This window comes from Histoplasma capsulatum, genomic scaffold, assembly GCF_000149585.1.
Source record: "Histoplasma capsulatum NAm1 scaffold_3 genomic scaffold, whole genome shotgun sequence".
In the NCBI taxonomy this organism is placed as follows: domain Eukaryota; kingdom Fungi; phylum Ascomycota; class Eurotiomycetes; order Onygenales; family Ajellomycetaceae; genus Histoplasma; species Histoplasma mississippiense.
Window position 1 is genome coordinate 445382 of NW_001813980.1, and position 14039 is coordinate 459420.

The window sequence follows — 14039 nt, forward strand, 5'->3', positions numbered from 1 at the left end:
CAAGATCCATCATTTATAGCTCTTGTGGACAAATACTGTTGATTTTATATTCTCCTTGACTACATGTGCATTTGTCTTTACCTCGTATTTTTTTTCCCCCTTTCACTTCCTCTGGCTCGGTGGGGTTTACAATTCGGTGCTAAGAGTGTTGAATGAAAGCGTGTCTTGCACTCCTTCGAACATTTGTCAGAGATGAACCAGTCCCCGCAGCTATTCGCTTAAAGTATATCCTCAATATGAAAATTGCTGGTAATGCAGTGCTCGGTAGGAGCGCTACCTAACAATCCGCGTTGGGTTATTGAAATGAGTCAGCTATTAGTCATGTCGGTCATTAACTAATTAACTAGTTAGTTAAATAGTTAGTTCCAGTTATCCATATTTAGAAGTCCATACTGGACAGAAATGCATCGCATCAACCAGCCAACAACCCAGTGATACCGATACTGCTGATGTAGATAGTGGCTTGTCCTAAGATCACCGCGAAAAGTGGGAATATGAGTCAACCTAACGAAGATTAGGCATGCCATCTCTAGGAAACCTTCTGCAGGATCCAACTCTTCAATAGCTACGGGCCAGTTCCTCTTCGTCCTTGACGACGGCGACGATTACCCCCTCTCGGCCCAACCTAATGTTATCCTCATTGCTATCTGTGACCGCGACTACCACAGTCTCTTCGGCGCTGTCCCTCGCGACAGGGAAAAATAGTTCCGGCGATGGTGGCGGAGATGGCGAGCATAGATTCCAGGATCAGACCAAGGGTCAGCGTGACCTGTTGACGCAGGTTATCGTCAGCTGCACTGTTGGGTTTCTTGCATTTATGGGCTTTTGTGTAAGATTTAGATTTGGCAATTTTCTATCTCTCCCCCTTTGTTTCTTTGAACTTGTTTGTTTGGCGTGGGAAAATGCTAATTGCCTGGTGAAGATTCTTCGACCGAAGTGGAGAGAACTATATGCTGCGCGGAGGAGGCTGAGAACGGCTGCGTCAAGATTGCCTGAATTGCCGGATACGTTGTTCGGCTGGATCCCGATCGTCCATAAGATTTCGGATGATGAGGTTCTCGCATCGGCTGGACTAGATGCGTTTGTGGTTAGTTCTTAGTTCTTTACTATTCGAGGACTATATTTTGAGGATATGATGATGGTGGTGCTCACCATGTTCTTCTACTACAGTTTTTGTCATTTTATACGTACGCCATTAAATTCTTGAGGGTGGTGTTCTTTTTCACTCTTGCGGTCATACTCCCGATACACTATATATATACGAAAAAATATGGCTATCCTTGGGACATGCCGGAGGATCATAAAGATGATCCACAAAAGTCGAAGGCCAACCCGACATACCTATGGATGCATGTTGTGTTCGCCTATATTTTCACCGGCATTGGCATATCTTTTCTCATCGACCACACGAATAAAATCATCCAGATCCGCCAGCAATGGCTAGGTGCCCAAACGACGCTGACGGATAGGACACTTCGTTTATCGGGGATTCCTCCCGAATTACGCTCCGAGGAAAAGATTACGCAGTGCATCGAACAGTTTCAGATTGGGAAAGTGGATCAGGTTATGCTCTGCCGGGACTGGAGCGAGCTGGATGGCCTGATGGAAGCGAGGAAGAATATTCTCCAGAAATTGGAGGAAGCATGGACTAAACATGTTGGCTATCGATGGCAAAGATCCGATACCCGGGGAATCGCCTTACCGCTTGTTCAAACCGACCGGATGGCAGCAACCTTCGACTCGAACGAAAACAGCGAGCGGTCCCGCCTGCTTTCCGCCGAGGAATCTGCGCGAGCGCATGTGTCTAGCTATAACCTCAAGCGACCCACAACACGCATCTGGTATGGCCCGTTAAACCTGCGGTTCAAAACAATCGACGCAATTGATTTCTATGAGGAAAAGCTGCGGCAACTCGACGAGAGAATTGAGGAAATACGCAAAAAGGAATGTGAGCCTATACCTCTCGCTTTCGTCACCATGGAGTCGATTGCTGCATGCCAGATGGCTGTTCAGGCTATTCTCGACCCTTGGCCCATGCAACTAGTTGCGAACTTAGCACCTGCTCCTGCAGACGTTGTTTGGCAACACACATACCTGTCTCGGCGTAGCCGGATGCTGCGAGGCTGGTCTATCACATTGCTCATTGGGGTACTCACCGTGTTCTGGTCTGTGCTCCTGATCCCGCTTGCCTACCTGCTCAATTTAGAGACCATTGAAAAGGTGATTCCGAGTCTTGCGGATTTTCTTTCACGACATGCCATAACCAAATCTCTTGTGCAAACCGGTTTGCCTACCCTCATTCTCTCCCTAATGACAATTGCCGTTCCATTTATTTATGATTGTAAGTTTTGTCACATCCACCCCCCTGTCTATCCGCAAACCTGTTCGTTAATATCTGATTGTTCAAGGGCTGGGCAACCTTCAAGGCATGACATCTCAGGGAGACGTCGAGTTATCTCTTATCTCTAAGAATTTCTTCTTCACGTTTTTCAACCTCTTCCTCGTCTTCACGGTCTTTGCAACTGCCTCCAACTTCTACCGATTCTTCGAAAACCTCCGCGATGTCTTGAGAGATACGACCACGATTGCCTTAGCTCTCGCTCGCTCTTTGGAAACACTTGCCCCCTTCTACACCAACCTGATCGTCCTCCAGGGCTTAGGGCTTTTCCCCTTCCGTCTTCTCGAATTTGGCAGTGTGTTTCTTTATCCATTCCAACGCTTTAGCGCGCGCACACCCCGCGACTACGCCGGGCTCGACAAGCCCCCCACGTTCAGCTACGGCCTTGCGCTCCCACAAACAATCCTCATCTTCATAATCACTGTCGTGTATAGTGTCTTCCCCAGCTCGTACATCGTCTGCCTCTTCGGCCTCATCTACTTCTCCATCGGCCGCTTCATCTACAAATACCAACTGCTCCTACGCCATGGATCACCAGCAACACAGCACCGGCCGCGCATGGGCCATGATTTGCTCCCGCGTCATTCTAAGGCTCATCGGCTTCGACTGGCATCATCCGTACTCCTTGGCCTTCGACCGCCGTCAAACGCTCCATCCTCGTCATCCCCTTACTCGTCGGAACCGTTTGGGTCTTTTACTTCTTCTCTCGCACCTACGACCCGCTCATGAAATTCATAGCGCTACGCTCCATCGACCGCTCCCACGCTACGGTTGATCAGGATGAAGTACTCACACCTAATTCAACACTTTACCCGCCTTCACAGTGGGATCGAGATGCTGTCCCTCTCCGCTTCCGCGGTCAAGACCTTGCGTCCAAGTTGAAGAAGTATGTCAATCCAAATTTGGTCGTGCCTCTTGACGAACCGTGGATTCCGGGACGGGCAGCCGCGCATGCGATTATTAATTCTCCTGATACGGGTGGTGATACTGTCACCGAAAGTAGTCACGATGATAACACTGGTACACGGACGAATGGGAACAGGATCCGGAGGGATATGGGGCACTAAATCTCTTGATTTGAATAGAAGGTTATTGTATATACATACATATACGTACCTAAGTACATCGACTATCTAGAATCGGACTTGTGATCAGGATCACTTGGCGATGAGAACCGAAGCTGATATTGGGATTGGATCGGTATTATTTAGCTTTATGCTTGAGATTTTAGAGCTGGTGTTAGGTAGGACGGTTTTTGATATCATTTTCCTTTTTCTCCTTTACTTTGTCGGCTTTAACCCTCCAACGCACCGTAACTACACATTTTCCATGATGAAGCTACTTCATACTGCCACTCACCCTTTGCCTAATATAACTTCAATCTCTCATCCTCAACTCATTCCTGCCCATTCCCAATTTTTCTCACATTGTTCTGGGTTACCCTTTCAAAACCCGCATCGTCATTTCGCCCTTCTAAAGAGATATAGGTAGCAAATTTTGTTTAAGCAATCCTGTTCTTATGTCCGGTTCTTCTATTCACAGTGGCTGGGACTCTTCTGAGAGAAAACAGACCCGTTCAAGTAATGTATAATGTAACGCATTTGTGATGAATTCAATATTTTGTCGTTCCGAAGTTCTAAACAGCCACACATGTGTATATCTTCCTTTTTATTATTATTCCTTAGCCCCTTTGGTTTTGATCGACCAAGAGGAGAGAAGGAAGAAAAGCATAAACAAGCAGACAAATTCGAAACAGATGGAGAAAAAACTCAGGGGAATAAAAAGGGTCCCATCATCGAAGGAGAATATAAGCAAAATGTCTTAAAACCACTCATATTTTCGTCTTTTTTTTCCCTTTCTTTTTTTTATGACACAACTTGTGCGTGCTCCCGTCGTTGTCGCACCGCGTCCGCGAGGGTTTGTAATACGCTCTCCGTATCCTCCCAGCCAATGCAAGCATCTGTGATGCTGACTCCGTATTTGAGACCTGCTTTCCCCTGCGGACTGACTTTTTGGTTTCCTACAGAGATCAAAGGAAAAGCGAGGTTAGATCATGTGTTCAAAACCAGCGCTGCGAAAAAAAAAAATAAATAAATAAAAATAAAAATAAAATAAGACGTAGAAGGGACAAGACTTCGATAAAATCACACACCTTCGTTAATGTTACTCTCAATCATAACCCCCATAATCGCTTGTTCCCCAGCTGCAATCTGCTCCGCCAACACAGCGGCTACCTTAGGCTGGTTACGGTGATCCTTCAGCGAGTTGCCATGGCTGCAGTCAACCATCAACCGCAGGTTCAGGTTTTTCTCAGCCAACTTCGCCTTAGCCTCCGCAATGCTCGCGGCGTCGTAGTTGGTTCCCTTCTTCCCACCCCGCAGGATCGCGAAGCAGTCCTCATTGCCATCCGTGCCCACAATCGCCACGACGCCGGGCTTCGTCACGGAGAGGAAATGGTGAGGGTGCTTGACGGCGCCGATGGCGTCGACGGCGACATCTAGAGAGCCGTCCGTGCCATTCTTGAAGCCGACAGGGAAGGACAGGCCACTTGCGAGCTCACGGTGGAGCTGAGACTCCGTGGTGCGTGCGCCGATGGCGCCGACGGAGAGGAGGTCAGCGAGGAACTGCGGGGAAATGGTGTCGAGCATTTCGCTGGCGATTGGCATGCCCTTATCCGTCAGGTCGACGAAGAGCTGGCGCGAGACGCGCAGGCCCTTGTTGATTTGGAAGGAGTTGTCAATGTCTGGGTCGTTGATGAGGCCCTTCCAGCCGACGGTGGTGCGCGGTTTCTCGAGATAGGAGCGCATGACGATGAGTAGCTCATCCTTGTGTTTCTCCTTCTGCTGGAGCAGGCGGTCGCAGTAATCCATGGCTGCGTCTGGGTCGTGGATGGAGCATGGCCCGATGATTACTAGGAGTCTGTTGAGCGGGTCTCCGCCATTGACGACAGCGGCGGCCTCCTTGCGCGAGCTTATGACCGTCTGCTTGGATGCGGGCGTCTGAGGGATCTCATGTTGTAGCAGGTTCGGCGGGGTAAGAGGGTTGTAACCCCGAACTGTTGTGTGGTGTGTTCGTTAACTGAGTTGGGCTGAGACGGAGAATGGCGGGGAGCGGCACGGTGCTTCGAGATGTTGAAGCAACAAAGTGTTAATGAATGGAACATACTTCGCCAGTCTTCCGCAAGTTCTGTGTTTCCGACATTTTTATTCTCGATATACCACTATTCCGGGTTAGTTGGGTCATTTGCGGCCGGGCGCAGCTCATGAACTCACCTGGGTAGCCATGGCGGGGCAGTTGACAGCGACGAAGACGGAGGATTATTTGACAAATTTAGTTAGTGGTTGGACAGGGAGGTCAACTGCAAATGTTGACCATAGGATATAAAGTGAAGAGAGATATTGTCGAGAAGACGGCCTCGGCTCATTGCTTCATTAGATATTTCGTCGTCTTGATCGTTCAAGCGCTTTGGACCTGGGGTTGATAGTAATCTCACCGAGCGATGACCTTCGGGGATTTTTTTTTTTTTTTTTTCCAATTTAGATTTCAAGCCCACAATTTTAAGTTCAACAATTGAGATCCAGAAAGGTAGTTAAAACGTCATTTGATCGCTTCGGAATAAAATATAGAGAAAATATATATAGAACAATACTAGTTCTGCCTTTTAACAACCAGCAACATGGCCATGACATGATCCCTTTTTATCCCCCATTAGTTGATCCTGATCCCCCACGCCTCCATTTTATCCGTAACAATAATCACCACAGGGATTTGCCTCATTAACTCAACACAGCCATAGCAGGTTTGACTCGAGTTAAATATGCATCCGCAAACAAGACCTTATCCCCCAGAAGCGATAAAGAGAAATCCCCCGTCCCTCCTCTGCCATTGAAACATTTCTCGCCCTCCTAGGATCCCATGGCGTCCCGCAGTCAGACGCGGAAACGACAATTTATGCCAAGACCAGCTGAAGTCAAAGAGTGGTCGCAAAATTGACAACTCGCTCCTCCAGAGCATAGTTCTGAGTTGGGAGCTTTATGCGTCAGTCTCGTATGCTTTCATCACGGCATCGATTTGCACAAGCACTCTTTTCCGTTTGTGGACAGCTGCGGAAAGATCCCTCATTGGCGGTTGCTTCAAAAGGCTTTGTCTATCACCGTTGAGACGAGTCATCATCGTATCGTAACGCCCAATAAGCTCTTCCTTGATTGGTTGCAGCCGATTCTCACATTCCACAAGCTGCTCGCCGTATCTCTGCTCCAGTTGCTGTATCAATGTGGCCCCTTCTTTTCTATAGGTGTCGACGACCTTGATGATGGCTTGCTCTTCATCCACCAGGTGTCGAATGAGACGCTTTGAGACAACTGGGTTAGCAGGTTCAATGAAGGCAGCACGGTTTCAATTTCATTTTCGTACTTACACCGCTGATTTCTAGCAGAATGTCGAGGCTGGTCTTTTGGGTGGCTCGCAGCGCATTCTGCCACTCGGATTCCACATCCTTACACTCTTCCACTAGAGTATCCGACAGGTTTGAGTTTGACCCAGAGGAAATCTCGACTGAGTCCCAGTTGCTGCTACGCGTGTCGTATACTTCATCCCCCAAACTATTGATATCATGGTCGAGTTCACTACTTGATTCTGCAAAAGGCATGGCATTCGATTTCCGCGAAGCCTTTTTTATTGTTAGCACTTGCCTGCGAGTCTTTTTGTTTTTCTGTGATTTATTCTTCCGGTTTGTTTTTTGCTGCCCCCTGAGATGTCTAGCGAATGTGCTCGGAGTACTCCTTCTCCAAAACGAACTTGCCCTTGGACTTGGTTGATCTTGAATCGCAAAAATACTTCTCGTTTTTAGATCCTTTTTGTTTGGCGGTTTGTCTCTTCGTTGAGACGAAGTTTCAGACTTGGAATTGAGGGAGCTCTCATTGCTCACGGAGAGATCTTGAGCTCTGATGGGATCTACGTATGTACCGGCAGGAACAGAACATGGCGACATACGATGCGCAATCCTAACTTCCTCTTCAGACAGAGAAACCGAAGCCTCTGATAGCTGTGATGTTCCCGAAATCTCTATTGGAAGTTCAACACCAGGTGGGATATTACTACTTGCGAGCCTGTTTGCGTGGAGATCTCTGTGGAGGGGCTGGGGGCTGCCATTCTCATCTACCCTTTGACTTTGAGTTGGGATTGGTTGCACATCCCGGCCTTGCGGTCGAAATTCAACGTGAGTAACTTCACAAATCGAGATAGAATCGACATAGGAGCCTTCGTTGCTGTATTGATTGTCGACCACCAATCTACGACAATCCGACGTTGGAATCAGGGACACCTCATCCAGGTCGTCGATTTCGACTATATCGTTTGCACAATTTTCTGAACACTTTTTTCCAAGGTAAACTTCTTCTTTTTCGTGAGTGTTATTTATAATGGTATCAGATTTCGTCGAATTTCTGCCCGATGCGCCGTCGGATATGGCGCATTGATTTTTAGGCCCCTTTGAGTCGAAACCTACAACCTGAACTTTTCTAAGCGCTCTTGCCATTGTTAGGAGTTCATCACTCTTGTTTCCTTCAACTTTATTTCGACCATTACTATTAGGATTCGGGATACTGTCAAGTTCAGCAACAGCTGTAAGTTGACTTTGTACTTTTGGCTTTGTAGGATGTTTCTCAGGTTGACTCCCTGCCCGTACACTCTGGTATGTTCCGTCATTTGGTTTGATGGACCCTTCTGTATTTTCCACGACCTGGACCCCTGAGTGGCCCAGCTTGTCATGTTCAACGGCCTGCCGTGCGATGAACTGAGAAACGTTTTTCGAAATTTCCGATACATTTTTCCCCACTTGACACCCCGTGCCATCAATCAAATTGTTGCTGCTTTCTCCATCAACATTCTTGCTGTCTATCAAAGAATTTGACGAAAGCATCCCTGCTTTCGCTAGCGCTTTGGAAAGTCTCTTTCCCCAATTGCTTTCCCCGCACTCACCAACCGTTTTCCATTGCGGAATGTCAATACCGGATAGGGTTTTGGAATTTCCCTCTTCGTTTGGTTGAACGGAGGTGCTGGCTTCCCTTCTGGGAACATTGCTTCCTTGCAAATCAAGCTTGTGGTCGGTTACCCGTCCAATGAGGAAGTCAGAGTGACCAGTCTCCTTATTGTTCGTGGTCTGCTCAGATCCAACAATTTCAACCGGATTGGAAGTTTCTGGCATCACAGGATTTGGTTTAAGGTCGACGACACCCTCGATAGAATGCATGGGCTGCACCTGAACATCTTCAGGAGTTACCCCAGGTGAAACTACGTCTGTGCTTCCGGTCCAGTTATCCCGGTTGGCAACCAATATCGAGTCTTCTGGTGGACTTGATTCGATCGGATCATCGAAGTCATAAGTTGCATTTTCATATTCGTTGGCTAATGCGAGCTTCCGATTTGCTTTCTCAGCCGCAGCTCGCCGCTGACGAGCGGATGTCAAGGTTTTCGTAACTTGACGGCCAGTTTTCTTCGTCTTACTTTTAGCTGACGTTCGAGCTTCATGTGGTGTCAGGGGGAGGGTTTGTGCCAGTTTCTTATTCTTCTTTTTTGTTGAACATGAGGCGCTCTTTAATTTGGAGGGTTTGGCAGGGCCCTGGGGCTGAGGGGGGGTTCCTTTCAGCTTCTTAGAAGAACTTGCTGGTAGACCAAGCAGATTGTCCTCCACCCGGAGATCCTGGTCCCAGTCAACAGTTAGTGGATTAGCTTTGGATATGCTGATCCGGTTATGAGGCCGTTTGAGTTTCGGGTTGCCTGCAGTTTGATTGGGAACATCTAATTCATTATGAATTCCAGATACGTGCTTTTGGGGAACATTGATCTGCTGGCCCATGGTTATCGGATTAACTGGGTTGGGATTCTTATCGACCAGGATGTCGGCTGGTCGTTGAGGGTCAACGGTGGGGTCATCAACAGTGGACGTTTTCTCAGCCACCAAGCCACCCAAGTCCAGGCCGCTTTCCACACCTTGATCGTGTTGTCCAACACTATCTGTTGATGAGTTGGAGTTGTAAGGTTCGAGCCGGAGTCGAAGTGCTTGTCGTGCAAGGCTTGGCAGCACAGACTGGGTGTCACCCCCTTCCTGACTAATCTGCGGCTCAACAACACTGTTTCCATTGAAAAACTGATCTTGACCATTGGGTAGATTTACGATGCTGGGGGTTGTTTGGGGGCTTGGATTTCCTTGCCGGTCGTAGGGACTGCTCCCAGGAGGATATCCAGGTTCTGGGATCTCGTCAACTTTGGACGGGTATGATCTCCAACTATCTACGAGGCCCAAACAATCAACATTATTGTTTGGCAGCTGCTTCCCTCGCATAGGCGGGCTTTCCTGATCTCTTTCATTCTGGGAGTGGGACGCATTTAAATCGAAATGGACACTGGAACCATGTATGGCTTCCTCGTCAAAGGAGAGCATGATGGCCGCAAAGGATGGCCTTTTCTTCCGGTTCTGTGCTGTAGATTTACCAAGATTGGGATCTAAAGTGATTGAATCCCTTACTACCCCCGTCGTACACAAAAAAGATTCTGGTGAGATTCTTCGGTCGGCAACCTTAGAGACACCGCCGGCACCCATGAATTGGCCCATGGCTCCCTTGACGGATTGACATTGCTGTTCAAGAACATCGCGAACCCCAATCCCTTGGATCTGATTTTCAAATACCATTGAGACCTTGTCTGCCTTTTCCGTCAAACCATTTGTCATATAAACCCCGTTGTCGTAGAGGTAGACATCAAGCACTGCGGCTCCTGCGTGCTGTACTAGCTTGTCAATATGGTCGAGACGAATCTTCATAAACCGGAACCGATTGTCTTCAGTTATTATGATGGTGAGGATACGCGAAACTAATATCCCAATCGAACAGTTTCTGTAACCAATACTCCATGTTCCAGTATTGATAGATTGGACGATATGCATCCTATATAGCAGGGTCAGAAAGGATATAATTGACAGCTTTCGTATCCACCCACGTATTTTGAATATCTGGTCTTGGCTGTGAATCCCGACCAGAAGCAAAGTGATTGAACCTCTGTATCCAGCTTGAATCGATCAGGGTTCCTGATGAAAACATGTCCATGACTGGTTGCGGTGTGCCCGGAGGCCAAAAGATACAGGGTTTGACCTGTGAAGCAACCATATCTTGGATAATTACAGCAGCCAACAATCGTAGAACGTATTCCGGTTCGCTCAGAACAGTCTCACCAAGTTTTCGGCTAAGAACACGTTAGCTGATCGTGTGCACGAGCTGGTTTGCCCTTAAGGAGAGAAACTTAACATATTCTCCTCACCGCCCAACACTAACAGGCTCCCATTATCCTTAGATTTCCGAACCAACTCGAGAATGAGTTGGCCACTCTGGCCACACACACGTTAGCATTTCACGAAATAGTAGTACGAAAAACGTCAACGACCTACCCATTCTCGAGGCGCGTCGACGTCACCACTGACAAAAGTGTGTAACAAATGTTTGAAGGCCTTTTGTCCGATGAGTGATTTGCGCTGACGAGAAGCAACAACCAGAGTATAACGCGGAGACCTTTGGATGGCATCTGTGAGATCTCTCATAGATTTCTTCACAAAATATTAGATACGCGAACAGTTCAATGCACATCCAGTAGATATCAAGAAGACGCAGACCAGAAAAAGATAAAACCCCCTGTCTCGAGCAAGACATGGAGGACCTCGAAGGAGAATATGGAGCATGCAGTGGAAAGAAACGAGATCGAGCCTCGAGCTTTTTCCTCTATTTTCTCCATCGAACAATTCAATCAACTGTGGAAAACCAGCCTCGGCAAGACGATCGAATGATCCTAGAAAGCCATTGATTATATCTATGGGAATACTGTATAGGAAAGACATTGTTAGTGAGCTAGTCACCCTCACGCTTCGCTCGACCAAAAGTCCTGAGAGTTAAGTGAACTGACACCAGCAGGTCGTTTTCCCTGAGCTTACTTATAGCTCCTTGTAGGTATGCTACCAATCTGTCCAGAGAGAATTCCCCTCCAGAAGCAGCCGTCTTATTGGGGATGGCCATGTCGAGAGATGCTTGAAAGGGGATGAGATAGCAACAAATACAAAAGGGTATATTAAACAAACCGCATTGCAGCAGTGTATGTATCGTATAGGGAATAATATGATGCTACATAGCTAGCGGAAAGGCATTGCGGGAAAGGAGCAAATAAACTGAAAAGCGAAACCATCAAGCAAAGCGTTGGGCGAGGAAATGGCAGGAGTTCGAGCCGCAACAACAACGCAGATGGCAATAAGCTGGTGATTTGCTGATAAAACAAACGGCAACGACAACGACAACGACAGCGACAACGACAGCGACAACGACAGCGACAACGACAGCGACAGCGACAGCGACAGCGCTCAATATAATCGAACAAACAACATCCAACCATCCCTCAGGCAATGGAAAGAAGAAATTTCAAACAAGCTACTGTTGTAGCTTTCTTAGGGGTACAAAAAACATCCGCAAACATCCACGCAGTTAATTGTCTGTAGAATACAACAGCAGAATGCCATCCATAACTTGGGCCGGATTCATCAATTTTCCGGGGTACATACGGTGGTAAAATACCATGAGGTGGAAATGGTTTCACGGTTGCTGGTCACCTATTCATCTCCCTTAGCAGCCAACCTGCTGTTGCTTGATCCCCCGCAGGGCAGAAGAGCAAACGTTACAAGATTTTGGAACGGTCTGGAATAGCTTCTTTTGAAACTTTCAACTCTCGTACCTTTTTGCTGATTCATGAAACTCTGATAGGATGGAAGTGTACAAGGTTCCAACTTATGTTCAGGAATGATCTATATCGGGTAGGGTGGAGAACATCTGGGATAAGTCCTTCGTGAATTTGTTTTCTGATCTCGGGTTTGCCCTGATTCCGCTCCAGCCTTGGCTCCTAAACGGATGAATCAAATCCGCTCCGATTTGCGCTAACTACTGGGAGGCCAGAGATCAAACCTCTTTGCTGGGGTAACCATGGACAAAATGGGTTATTACTATTATTAGATGCGCGAAGAGTGCTAAATGGCTGAACGTTCGGTCATGGATGTTGTTGCCTTATAAATCAGCTTACTCCACCTTTCCCATAGGAAGTGATCTTGAGGAGCTTGAAGAAGTTCCATCCAGCATTAGTAGCTCATTCTCGACCCCAGAAAACCCCAAACCCCGTCATCATGAGAAAACCCACTGATAAAGACATGCTGCAGAAGCAGCCATTCCCTGAGCCTGACACTGTTGATAACCTGACTTCTACAAAGGCAACGAACCGATTGGCAAAATTGCTCAATCTGGGAAAAGGAAAGACCTATGATCCGTCCATCATAATCCCCAAGATATCAGAAGAGCGTTTGCAAGCGGCCGCCCACGACCATGCGTTGGATATCAACACCCTACTTCACGATCACGGGCCAAAGGCGAAGCACTCGTCTGAGGCCAAAACCAGTGGACCGGATGTGGAAGCTCATAAACCTGAAGAAACGGTTCTGTACTTAGCCTACGGCTCGAATATGAGTGCCCAATCATTCCGCAAAACCCGCGGTATTTTGCCTGTCTCGCAACTGAATGTTTACGTCCCTGGCCTCAGCCTCACATTTGACCTTCCTGGCTTCCCCTACGTTGAACCCTGCATGGCGGGAACGAAATACCGAGATGACAACCAAGCCCCGATCCATAGATCGGACCAAACATGGGACAAACCGCTCGTCGGTGTTGTCTACGAAGTCACCCTTTCCGACTACGCGCGCATCATCGCCACGGAAGGGGGGGGGTCCTCTTACATCGATACTCGTGACGGACTGTTACCGGTCCCGAATCGTACGATCCCGCGGGACCCTGTCCCAACCCACCCGCTTCAAGACGCAAAGCCGTTTAAAGCGCACACCCTCCTCTATCCGTCCCACAAGAAAGAACCGGACAACACAACCGTAAGTCCTCTTGGGAATGCGAAGGAAAATGCCCATGCAACGAATCCACCTCCAAACAACAAACCCTACACCCGCGTCCACCCAGCCAACGCCCCGGCCCAGCCATCCCCACGTTATAAAAACCTCCTAGTCACTGGCGCACGCGAGCACGATCTCCCAGCCGAATATTGCGCCTACCTCTCCTCCATAACAACGTACCGAGTCACCACCACCCGCCAGCAGATCGGCAGGTATACCACGGTGACACTGTGGGCACCGCCCGTGATACTTGTAATGATGCTTTCGTCGCTGACTACGGATAAAAATGGGAGAGCGCCTAGATGGGTGGTGGCGACCCAGAAGTTTTTGGTTGTGGGGTTGTGGGGGTGGTATGATCATTTTGCAAAAAGGATTTTTGGGGATGGGGAGAGGGTGATTGAAGCATGAAGGATGATGCTTCTATGTTTTCCTTTTCAGTTTCTTTTTCCTTTCCCTTGTTTATTTGTCAAGCTTTGGCCGCAGATTTCGGCAGATGCCCTCTGCCTGGTTTTTAAACTTGATCAATGTAGAATTATGAATTGAGATATGGCGTTTTAAGTATTTTGTCCCCGTCCCCGTGGTTTCTGATAGCTGAATGAAATATTACAGGAGTACTCGTGCGTTTTCTTCTATTAAAAATTGGATATTTTTTCCTAGAGCTTCAGG

General features: G+C 47.9%; 4 protein-coding genes across 4 annotated transcripts; 2 read left to right on the forward strand and 2 right to left on the reverse strand.

Annotated features, from left to right (window-relative positions):
* Positions 1-236: 236 nt before the first annotated feature.
* HCAG_03269 (conserved hypothetical protein) lies at positions 237-3465 on the forward strand (the record flags this gene model as incomplete). Its single annotated transcript, XM_001541122.1, has 6 exons — positions 237-264; positions 669-829; positions 923-1087; positions 1171-2341; positions 2409-3016; positions 3223-3465. The coding sequence occupies 6 exons, from the start codon at positions 237-239 to the stop codon at positions 3463-3465; spliced, it is 2376 nt and encodes a 791-aa protein (XP_001541172.1).
* A 798-nt stretch (positions 3466-4263) lies between these two features.
* Positions 4264-5682, reverse strand: HCAG_03270 (phospho-2-dehydro-3-deoxyheptonate aldolase; the record flags this gene model as incomplete). The annotated part of the gene is made up of 4 exons (XM_001541123.1): positions 4264-4418; positions 4551-5453; positions 5564-5618; positions 5671-5682. 4 exons carry the CDS (start codon positions 5680-5682, stop codon positions 4264-4266), a joined length of 1125 nt encoding a protein of 374 aa, XP_001541173.1.
* Positions 5683-6430: 748 nt separating this feature from the next.
* Positions 6431-11457, reverse strand: HCAG_03271 (predicted protein; the record flags this gene model as incomplete). Its single annotated transcript, XM_001541124.1, has 8 exons — positions 6431-6748; positions 6816-7067; positions 7326-8233; positions 8378-10341; positions 10394-10636; positions 10726-10778; positions 10839-10972; positions 11376-11457. The coding sequence occupies 8 exons, from the start codon at positions 11455-11457 to the stop codon at positions 6431-6433; spliced, it is 3954 nt and encodes a 1317-aa protein (XP_001541174.1).
* A 999-nt stretch (positions 11458-12456) lies between these two features.
* On the forward strand, positions 12457-13781 carry HCAG_03272 (predicted protein; the record flags this gene model as incomplete). The annotated part of the gene is made up of 2 exons (XM_001541125.1): positions 12457-12471; positions 12522-13781. 2 exons carry the CDS (start codon positions 12457-12459, stop codon positions 13779-13781), a joined length of 1275 nt encoding a protein of 424 aa, XP_001541175.1.
* Between the last annotated feature and the right edge of the window lie 258 nt (positions 13782-14039).